The sequence below is a fragment of the Eulemur rufifrons genome, chromosome 10 (genome assembly GCF_041146395.1).
Source record: "Eulemur rufifrons isolate Redbay chromosome 10, OSU_ERuf_1, whole genome shotgun sequence".
NCBI classification, from domain to species: Eukaryota; Metazoa; Chordata; class Mammalia; order Primates; family Lemuridae; genus Eulemur; species Eulemur rufifrons.
In genome coordinates this window covers 31831943-31842824 of record NC_090992.1, presented here as the reverse complement: position 1 = coordinate 31842824, position 10882 = coordinate 31831943, and the positions used below count along the sequence as shown (strand labels likewise).

The 10882-nt window shown below is 34.3% G+C and overlaps 1 protein-coding gene across 5 annotated transcripts in view; it reads right to left on the bottom strand.

Moving 5' to 3' along the window:
- Window positions 1–1278: 1278 nt before the first annotated feature.
- The window catches only part of CSNK1A1 (casein kinase 1 alpha 1), a 44267-nt gene continuing 34663 nt past the window's right edge, over window positions 1279–10882 (bottom strand). The window contains exons 8-10 of one of the 5 annotated variants that reach the window (XM_069483941.1): window positions 10180–10286; window positions 9072–9220; window positions 1279–2274 (exon numbers count right to left, since the gene is read on the bottom strand). In XM_069483941.1, the coding sequence (XP_069340042.1) occupies window positions 2267–2274; window positions 9072–9220; window positions 10180–10286 (264 nt within the window). In that variant the 3' untranslated portion in view covers window positions 1279–2266. Of the gene's footprint in view, window positions 2275–7300; window positions 7336–9066; window positions 9221–10179; window positions 10287–10882 lie in introns of those variants that run through there. The other 4 variants (XM_069483938.1, XM_069483940.1, XM_069483943.1 and 1 more) reach the window with 4 other exon arrangements.

Sequence of the window (10882 nt, the reverse complement as noted above, 5' to 3'; positions counted from 1 at the left end):
TTTGCTGAAATGAGATTCATCTCCCGACAGGATTAGTAACAGCATTCACTGAATTTCACATTCTTCTTTTGTGAAGTGTGAAGAAAATGAATGGTAGCTAGAAGATCAATGGGATTCCAGCTCCAGCTGCAGATGGAATGAAGATATACCAGGACAGAAACACCTATATTTTGATTTACAAAGCTAACAGCAGTTTTAAACCTGCAACTTAATTACAGACCAACTACACCACAACCTTTTCAAATGGCAAAAATACAAAAAAGTGTTACAAAAATATTTCAGAAAAAGTGCATAGTCTAAGTGCATAGTAAATAAAAGCACTGAAAAATATCTTGCTAGAGGGAGTTTAGCTTGGAAGTTATTACCAAAGCTAAACATTTTTATTTTACACAAACTATACTGAAAAATAGCTTTATGAGACTGATTTCTGGCTAAAAGTATCAAAGGGTTTATTAATCAAGAAACAAATACCTTAACTGACACGGGTGGATAGGAAAGAAACAAAGAAGCTGCCCACCCCAAAATATCAGACTTAGAAGATTTCTTCAGTATTATGGTACTAATATATCCCTTAATGGCAGAATATGGTAATTATGGAATTAATTATTGCTAAAGTAGTTTTCAAATTAAAAAAAAAAAAGAAAGAAAGAAAACAAAAACAAATTAAACCTGACACAATCTGACCAAACACGTGTCGATTTACAATTTCAAGGTTATTTTACAAAATACCTACATTTACACAATAGGCTCCTGGCAGCATTTCCAGACAAATGTTCTTTTAATTTATCCTGACATGCTATAAATGAATAAATTACACTATTTAAAGAATTATCATCAATAAGTTCCCCTTCTTTTGAGTCGGAGAAAAAGAAAAGAGCGTGCAAATAAGATTGAGAGAAAGCGCACGCATACAGGTAACTTAAAGGGACGCAGGAGGGGTTTAGGGAGGGTCAACAATCACTGAACCTCACGCAGTGTGATGCTGTCCAAGGAAGAGAGTCAACTGCTCATAGCTGTTTCACAAGTATTTAAAAAAAATGAAAAACGTTTTGTAGTCAAACCCTTTAACGCTTTCATTCCTATTCAAAATCAGTCCAGCTGCTAGTCAGCGGGCAGGAGTTACAATACTAAGTTCTGGCAGTTGCAGTACTAGGTATTATGCCTGCAAGTCATTAAGAAAAGAAAAATGAAAGAATGCCTTTCTTCTTCAGACAAAAAAAAAAAAAAATTACTTTTAAAATTAAAAAATTGAAGAAAAGTTATAACACTAACTCTAAACTGACTTGCAAAGGAATATGTAACAAATGGCTTGATGTAGTCTATCAAAAAACTGGGGGAGATTTTTATTTCATAGTGAGTCAGCAAGGCATTTTGTTGTTTAAAAAAAATCTCATTTCTTTACAGAAAGTTTTTAGTTTTTAATGAACTTGTAAACAAAAAAGCTCCCATTTCAGAATAAAAACAAAATCCCAGATCATATAGATGTTTACAGTGATTACATTTATCTAAGCAACATACATACATGTTCAGTTGTAAGATGTTAACTAAATTTCTGTGACAAATATGCTTTTTTTTTTTAATACCAAGAACATTATAGAGTTAATGCAGAGTCCTAAGGATAATCTAGTAGTCACTAAGTTTTTCTTAAGTCTTCACTTTAAATGCTGTTATTTCTAGCACAGGTAAGCAGGCAGAGTCTTTCATATGCTCAAACACTGGAATCTTTGGTTGCTACCATCATCAGCTGGCTTGCAAACAAGAAGCCAACCATTTTAAGAATGTTTTAAGTGAACAACTTGCAAACCCCAGGGATGGAAAAACCCTAAGAATGCACAATTGTGAGCATTTACAACCATCACAGCTGTGGCTGAAGACTGTTCATGCCGTTCTTCTGAAATGAGATCTCAAAGCAGTATAGTTCAAAATAAAAGGTTTTAACAAAAAATTGGCATATGCACAATTTCTCCACCAATTTGTATGTGTCAACCATTTAGTTAACTTTTCCACTGAAAAAATGCAATAGAAAACCGGACACCATGTTTCACTATCTCAGTTAATATTCACAATTACAGCGGCTACAACTCGGGATACAGCATCATCACTGCTGCCCAGAGTCAGTTTATACTGAAATTAAGTTCTTTACACCAAGTAAATGGTTGTCCACAACCACTGGCTAGTGTACATATGAACTAAAATTTCTAGATTTGGGGAGAAACAAATGCTGTTCCAATCATCTGCTCTGCTTCTTCTGTTCCTCAATTCATGCTTAGAAACCTGGTAAAAAAAAAAATCAAAACAAAGAAAAGAATGTTAAAATTCCAAGCTAAAAAAGTTTGTTTAAACTACACCCAAAATAGGGAGATTGGGTGGAACTGGGCCAATAACTACTTTATAGTGGCTCATGTTATTTTCATCTATTTGAAAATCAGTAGCTCAACCTTTTACAACAGAAATACATGAATCTATAATTGAAACAGATTTTTCTGTTTAGGATGACTCTAGGAAGGAGCAGTGTACAGTGAATTAAAGCCTCTCAGCATACAATTCTCAACCTAGAGAATTACTGGTAATTCAAATGAGCATTTCTGTTCACACCTGTATTTTCAGTGCCTAGAACATATGTTCAAATATTTGTAAAATGAATAATAGACTGCTTTAACAACTGAAGAGTACAGTTTTAATCCTATTAGGAGCACAAACTTTTCTGCATAGTTTCTCATACAAATTAAAAACAGTAACCTTTAATAATAAATGTATTTAAGGCATAATTATGAGTTACTCCACTAAACACAGATTTGAGAGATATATGACTTCTGTACAGAAACTTTAGCTAGACCAGTAAAATTTCTCTACTTCCACAAGCTGCATTTAAAAGATTAAGTTTCACCCCTAATTTGAAAATGTAAACAAATGATGCTCTTTGGGCTCTATGTACTTCTCAAGTCTTCCCATCCTGCATATACTCCCCTCATCCCCTGTAAGTAGACAGACCCCTAGGGCTTCTACATAAAGGCAAGTTGGAATACAAGAAGGCTTCAGGCTATAGTAACTGCACGCTTTATCTAGGGGTAAAGGCTAAGAGAGTAAATACGCCTATCTCTTAGGAATAGCCTGAAAATCCTGTAAGCACCTTCTTCCCCTCATCTACAGCCACTCTTTCTTTGAGGCGCCAATGCCCTTTTGTTCATCTACTTCCAAACCCTTATAGACCTAATTATAGCTCATTCTAGCCTACTCTGATCTCTCCTCACTTTTCTTTAGCACAAGCCATATTCTCATCACTCAAACTGCTCCTTTTCTTTTACTTCTCAAACATTTGTTGAGCCATCTCCTATGGGCTTCGCGGGATAAATAAAATATTTCTATTATTTACTTTTTATGCACATTTATGCCCTAGTTTTTGAAAATAACCTCAAATATTCATGCATCGTTTCTTGGCCAATATTCTCTCACTTGTTAACTAGGAGCTTTTTCATTTGAGGGCAGAAACAATCATCTTCATTCATTTATAAATAAATATATTGTGCCAAGCCCTGAGGACAAAAATATGAGTGCCTTTACTTCTTTATCTCTCCATAGTGCCTATCAAAGTGGGTGCATAATAGACCTTTGGCGCCTGGATGCTAAGTCCATGAAAAGTAAATGCCAAAAATGAAAGATAACGAAACTCTGAGAATGTACTTCACCACAGGGAATATTTTCTATCTGATGCATGTTATTAAATAAGATTAGCAAGTTTAACATTAAAAAAGGATGCCAAATAAAACTGCAATTAAATTTAAAAATCTGACTGTATTGTGACCTAATTCTAATGTTGTAATACAGGATAAGAAGCTGTGCAGGTTAAGAAACTACGGATTAGCTAAACAGAAATGACCCTTACCCCATCAGGATTTGGTTTCAACTCCTACAATCATTCTTTAACATGACCAAAAGAAACATGTTTTCTTAACTACTAAAGTCACTGGTTCATCTTTTATCATAGTTTGCTTATGCAATCTCATCATAGTGAATAGATTGAGATGAATATACCAAGTGGCTTTCAAAAGGAAAACCACCATCATTAACAAACTAAAAAGGAAACATAAGTTACACTGTCAAACTATTAGAAAACTAGTGTCTTTAATAATAGGGAAGCTCTAGGATTAAGAATTATCTGTTCATCTTTTAATCTGATATTTGAGGGATTTCTGGGTCAATTAACAATTACAACTGTTTAGGAACTAGTTAAAAGCTAGCCTAACAATATTCCAGGTAGAACAGAGCAGTCAAATCCAGATTTAACTCTTCAGATGGGCCAACGGTAGGATACTCCACCCAGGGATCAATGTTACTCCAGTGAATCGTCCTAAAATGTCATTGAAGTTTGTTTAAGAAAAACCTCAAAAGGAACATTCAGCAGATATTCATCCTTCAATCTTCAAGTACTAAGGATTTTTTTCTCCAATGTGCATTAGTCCTTGGTTTTAATCTTGCTACTTGAGTGGCTTCTGCCGTCCAAGAGTTCAAAAACCCAACTTCACTGTAACATCAGTTAAAATGAAGGATGGATCCCCTTGTTCCTAAAAAAAAAAAAAAAAAAGAAGGGAAAAAAACTTACAAAAGGAAAAAAATGTTTATTTTTATATAACAAGATTCTATCCTTTCATCTAAAAAGTATCTGTTCTTATTTATAAATTAACTTCAGGTGCCCCTGATTTTTTTTTTTTTAATAGAACCAGAAACCAGTTTAAAGGTTTATTAAGTAGTAGTAAGTTTGGCGATGGGCTTTTGGAATTTAAGTTCCTTTCATACTATAAGAAAGACATAACTTTTTAAAAGTTATTTTGAACACAGTATTCACTACACAATGCTATTTGTATTAATTTTTCCTATAACATGCTAGTGTGCTTCTTTTTGTCACACAGAATTAAGGCTGGAGACTTCTGAATCAGATTGGCAGTATCTGAAGTTAAAGAAAAAAATACCAAAATATGAAACTAAAATAACTTTTCCTTTGTCACAGAAACTACAAAGTATTAAATTGAGAAAGATAAAGAAAGTATTTTATTTTTATCACTACAAATGAGATGACAATTTAAGCATAGCAGGTAGGTATCATTCCTAAACTGCATTAAGAAACAGACTGATGATCTGAATTCTTTTGTCTTCCCTATTATAGGAATGCATTCTATTACAGATTTCAGAGGTTATTGAGTTTTAAAATACCTGTTAGAAATGACTCCTTCCCCAACTGGTAGATGGTCTGCATTAAACACCGAGTCACAGCAACACTGTATTCTTCTAGGCCTTCTGACAGTTGTACCATCCAGACAATCTGACAAGTCGCAATGTTTAATAGGTCCAGCAAGCCTGGAGACGTGGGCTCCAGATGGGCACAAATCAACTTCTGCGCTTTTATGTGCATTTCTTGTTGGGTTATTTATTTATTTTCTCTCCAGCTTTATTGCCCACAGTGAAAAAAGCTGACAAAAACTCAAGATTTCAGCAAGCAGATGTCGTTCTTTGGTACTTCTTTGGACTGAACATATTCAGAGCAGATCAGGCAGTCTCTCCAGATTATTTCAAGATCTTCCCCTGTGATTTGGGTTACGTTGCTGAGTGACCAACGTGTTCCTTAGCAGCAATTAGTGAAGTCAGAAAAAGTTAAGCTAGACATAAATGGTAAGTAAAGCCCAGTAAATACTGGAAGGTAATTCAAGGAAGACCATGGATATGTGGTAGGTTAACATGACAGAAAATATTTCTAATCTCCTTTAAATGCCAACAATTTGACATCTATCTATATCATCATGATAAAACTATGCTTAGCATTGTGGCTGAGGCAGTGAACAGATGGGTTAAGTAAGATGTTATGAGCACAGAAGAGAACTATGTCAGGATCCACTTTTGGCTTCACTACTTTCTGAAATTCTCCCCCACCTCTGCCCTCAACTAAAGAAATGGTGAATTGAACTGGATTTTGAATGTCATAAAAATACTTCCTTTTCTTCGGCTACTTTTTAAGTATCTTGAAAAATACTTTTCTTATAATCACATATAGTTGAAGAAAATCCAGTGAAATGGATTTGGAAATGTGTCGGGTATGGATCTTATATATTTTTCTCTCAAATATGAATAAAAACAATCATAATTTTGTGGTACTTGAGCACTGAAAAACTAGTACACATCACAATGGGCATCAGGAGAAAAGCCTTGTCTTTTGGATAGGCTTTCGAATGGAGTATTTTAAAAGATCTAAAGAAAAGTAATCAAGACAGAAGTCTGCCAATTACATAATAAGCCCACATTAGCCAAATAAGCCACGCTTTAAGGAATCTTTGGACATTCTTGGTGAATTGCTACAACAACTTAAAATTTTCCATAAAGAAACCTTAGATACAGATTTTTTCAAAAATAACCATATAAAATACACTAGTGAATGCCACCATTTGGGGGATTTTTCCATAAATGACTATTTCTGCAATAGTAGATCTCTATCTACTTGCTGAAGATTTGTGAAACCTAATTTATTGATCTGAAAAGTACAACTTCATGAAGAACAAATGATAAAATGCATTATAAAAAGTACTTTCTAAAATTTCTAACTATAAAAATGTAACATGGTGCTTTCATCATCATTGAAAGGATTTCTTGGGATCAATTTATTACTGAGCTGCATGAGCTCTTCCTTAAGAATCCACTGCAGTGGACCCTACGATACTATGCTTTTAAACACCCTTATTACTTGGAGATTGAAATCAGGAATAACCTAGAGCAGTTGCTTTCAAACTCCAGACTTGCTAAGATTTCTTAAGGGATGACCCAGATACTGGGCTGGGGGTAGAGGTTAGGGGAATAGGCTCCTCCTCATGCTTATTCCATGCCACCCTCAGACCAGGGTCATATTTTCATAGTTTTATATAGAAAGGGTTTTGTGAAAGATTCATTTGGAGCAATCAGTTCTGTACCCAAAATAATATAGATGTTTCCAAAAAGTCAAAAGGCAGAAAGATTATTGTTTGTACTATGTTAAGTGGCACATTTTAGTAGCAAGTGATAGTTTGCTTGGAGTCAAAATATATTGCCTGGACATACATCTCTGAAAACAGTCAGTGATACACGCAGTGTGTTATAAAAAGCCTGATTTTTCAGAATGTTTCCAGTCCATGTTTATGAAATAATCTGTATGACCACTGTGTCTAATGATGCTATGAAATTTTTATAAGATTTTTAGTTGCTGTTATGAAAAATAGCTCCAATACAAAATAAGGATTAAATTTAAGTTTAATTACAATTTTTTTTTTTTCAAGAAAACATACTAACTCTGTGGATCCAACTTCTCATCTTTAAGACCTAGATAAGGCAGGACAAAAATTCTGCTTATTTATTGAGTAAGAGATAAACAGTAAACAACCAATAAAACTAGCTCAAAAAAAGGTAATTCTTTCTGAAGGCTGCTGAATGCCTGAAGTGATGTTCTAGGTCAGATGAGATTTCAATCTAATTTTAGTTCTAGAAACTACAACTCGTGATGATCCTATTATCCCAGCTAGCTTTACGCAAAAATTGGTTTCATTTTGTAAGAAAACGCTATAACAAGTCCTCAGTTTAGATACTCTATTTGGTCTTACCTAAATGGTAGGACAGTTTCTCAGTGGCATTAGCCATCCACCTCATTAACGAACTTCTTGGCACTATGTTTAGTCATACAATGATTACAACACCAAAAGGGGGCAATTGGGGCCCAACTGAGACGTAGAGGCAGAGCATTAGTGTTTGCTATTCTGAGCTTAAATTTCATCATCTGAAAACTCCCATTACGATAAATCTTCAATTTTGAATCTTTCCCAAATACAGAAATATGGAAGGGAAGCATCTTAACTTCATTCCTAACAGATGAGCTGCTGGGATAAGGATGACATCAGTTAATTATATTTGAAATTCCTCAAATTAGAAATGATTTTTGAATCATAATTTTGTTTAAATACAACACTAAAAATACGGAACAAAGATTAATTTGTGAAGGCCAAGTTCAGACTAGAGCAGTCATTCAGAAATTAAAAAATCAGAAACCAAATCTTACCTACCCACTACTTCGAGAAAGTAGGCAGGTATCAGGAGGTAGGCCCCAGAAGGGGGCAAATTAAAACAAACAGAACAACATGAAAAGAGGAGTTGAACTGTATAGCAACAGTGATAAGAAATAAAGCTGTGCCCTAACAGTTCTACTCCTCACAAGCACTAATAGTGCTAGAGAACGAGAAAAGGAAACAGCAGTTTCAATGGCATTTGCCCCAGTTATCTTCAATTTGCAAGGCCTAATTAACTGCAGACTTCAACTCCACATCAAACACCTAGAGCCTGATATTTCCAACATTTCCAAAAACAAAGCAAAAACAAAGAAACCATTTTGAAATTAAGTTCATATGTAGTTAAATTGCAAGTATGAGAAATTTATTTTTGTAACTACGAAAGCTGTGCCAATAAACTGTGCAGTTATTTGAGCATTTAAGAAAGTAAATGAGGTGCTCTGCAACTGAGAAGATAAGACACTATGAGGGCAATGCCAGACTCATCTCTTGAAATTAGATTTTCTTCACAATTTTCCATTTTAAATGCTAAAGCATTAACATGCAAAAAAATTCTTAACACTGTTAGTCTAAAAGGAAGTCAAAATACCATGGCTAACCAGATTCATTATTAAAAATCAACAAGTGTTAGGTCTAGGATTTTGGATTGATTGAATATATTATATTCCCAACACCAAATGTTTATTTTGGAAAAGGGTTAATGAATGAGTAAAAAAGATGCAGTTGTTAAAAATGACCCAAAATCCCAAGAGAAATGATATAATATACACACATATATGTATATACAAATACATATACATATATATGAACAAGGACATTTGGGTTTAAAGTTAGTAGTCAAATTTTCCAAGGACGTCTTTTATTTTTTTTTAACACAGAGCCGAATTTTTATGTATTTTAAAGCCACCTCCTTGATCTAACACTGTTAGAAATAAATGAGTTACCCAATTTTGTATTCAATTTTTTCCCTGTAACGTCACTTGGTTCTTGGCTACTAACCTTTCATGTTACTCTTGGTTTTGTCAGTTTGCTTGCCTGTGGGGGTTTGGGCCTGCTGACCCTGCCCACTGGAAGAGGCTGCCTGCTGTGCTGCTTTCTGCTTTAACATTGTCCAATCAAATGTGTAGTCATACTGGTGGTTCAGGGTCCTGGAAAATATAAAATTATGTATGTTAATCCTTTAATAAGAATCTGGTTAAATAACTTGACTTACCATGAGTATTTCCTTTTAAGTGTGGTAACTTCTAAAAAATTTCTCTCCCTATAGATGATTTTTTAACACTGTTACATATAACAATTGAGGAAAAATGATGTCACCACTCTATTTTGTTGTACTGTAAAAAAAAAAAAAAAAAAAGTCCTCTTCCTTTTTAAAATAAAAGCTGACTATAAACTTCCTTGCAAGGGGCAGGTGAGTGGCAATGAAAAGGCAGTGTGAAAAACCAAAGCACTGAGCCAAGCAATTATTTATCTAGGGCGATGTTTGCAATAGGAGGTGTAATTCTTAGAAGTTATTAATAGCAGGTATGGAATTGGAAGCCTGTGAGTGAGATGTCTGTGCTGGTGCCTTGGGAAGACATTTTTTGGGCTAAAAGATTACTTCAATTCTTATCCTCTTCCAACTAAGAGTTTGACTATATGTGATCTATTTGTTCCCCTTGTTTAATGCTAATCCTGGGTTGTACCCAAGGAACCCTACTTTTGGACTGCTTCCACACTATCGGACTCCATGACTAAGTGGCATCTTAATTGCTTTCTTATTTAGTACTGAACAGTCTTTGGTACCAAAGCTGGAGAGTTCCGGGGGGCACTGACAGCCACTTATTTCTAGTGTGAATTACAATTATTTTAGAAAAGTTAGATCCTGCTTTGAGTTTGATTCAACTGTCTCTCCACTCCAAACTAAAATCATCTCAAGAATAGTTGCACTACACGTAGACAAACGCCAAATTAGCCAAAAAGAAATCAGTTTCTTAAAACCGTTATTCATATTGGTTAGATCTGCTTTACTTTAGTTTACCACTTATCAGAACAGATATGTTAGATGGATTTAACCAGTTTCCCCTCACTGGAGTTTACAGTCTTAAAAATACCTTAAAAAACTGACCTGAAAAGAATGCGGAATAGCTGCCTCAGATACATGTAATCCGGGGCTTCCTCAAAGCGCAGCCCACGACAATAGTTTAAGTACATGGCAAATTCTGCAGGAAACCCCTATAAGTTCAAGGATTAAAACAAAGTAAAAAAAAAAAATATTTTAAGATAGGAAAACAAATGTATTTAAGTACAAGCAAAAAGTGTATTTGAGTAGGGTATTTTACCAATTTGTAGGAAGAAATGAGAGCTAAAATAATTATGACTTGGTTTCCTTATAAATTTAAACAAAATTTCATCATCCTACCCACTCTATTATGAACAATAACTTCTTACATTGGTAGATAAAATACTACATGCTATGTTCTTAAATAATTTAGATATCCCATTTGTTGATTTATCATATTATTTTATCAAAGTCTAATAATCCAATGGCGATAATGAATAAATGGGAAAAATGGAGGCCAGTAATGATTCTTTGTCAGAACATGATAATGAACATGCACTTTCTACCCACCCTCAGAAGTTGATTACTTTCTTTTTTCACAAAAGTACTCTATAACCATTAAAAAAAAAAGAATTGCCTAAACTAAAAGCTACAAAGCAACCATTATTAACATTTGTGATACGTGTCAACGGATACATTAGGTTTTTCTTTTCTTTTTTGTGTAACTGTTATCCTGTTGCATACATAGTATATTCTGCTCAGTTCCATT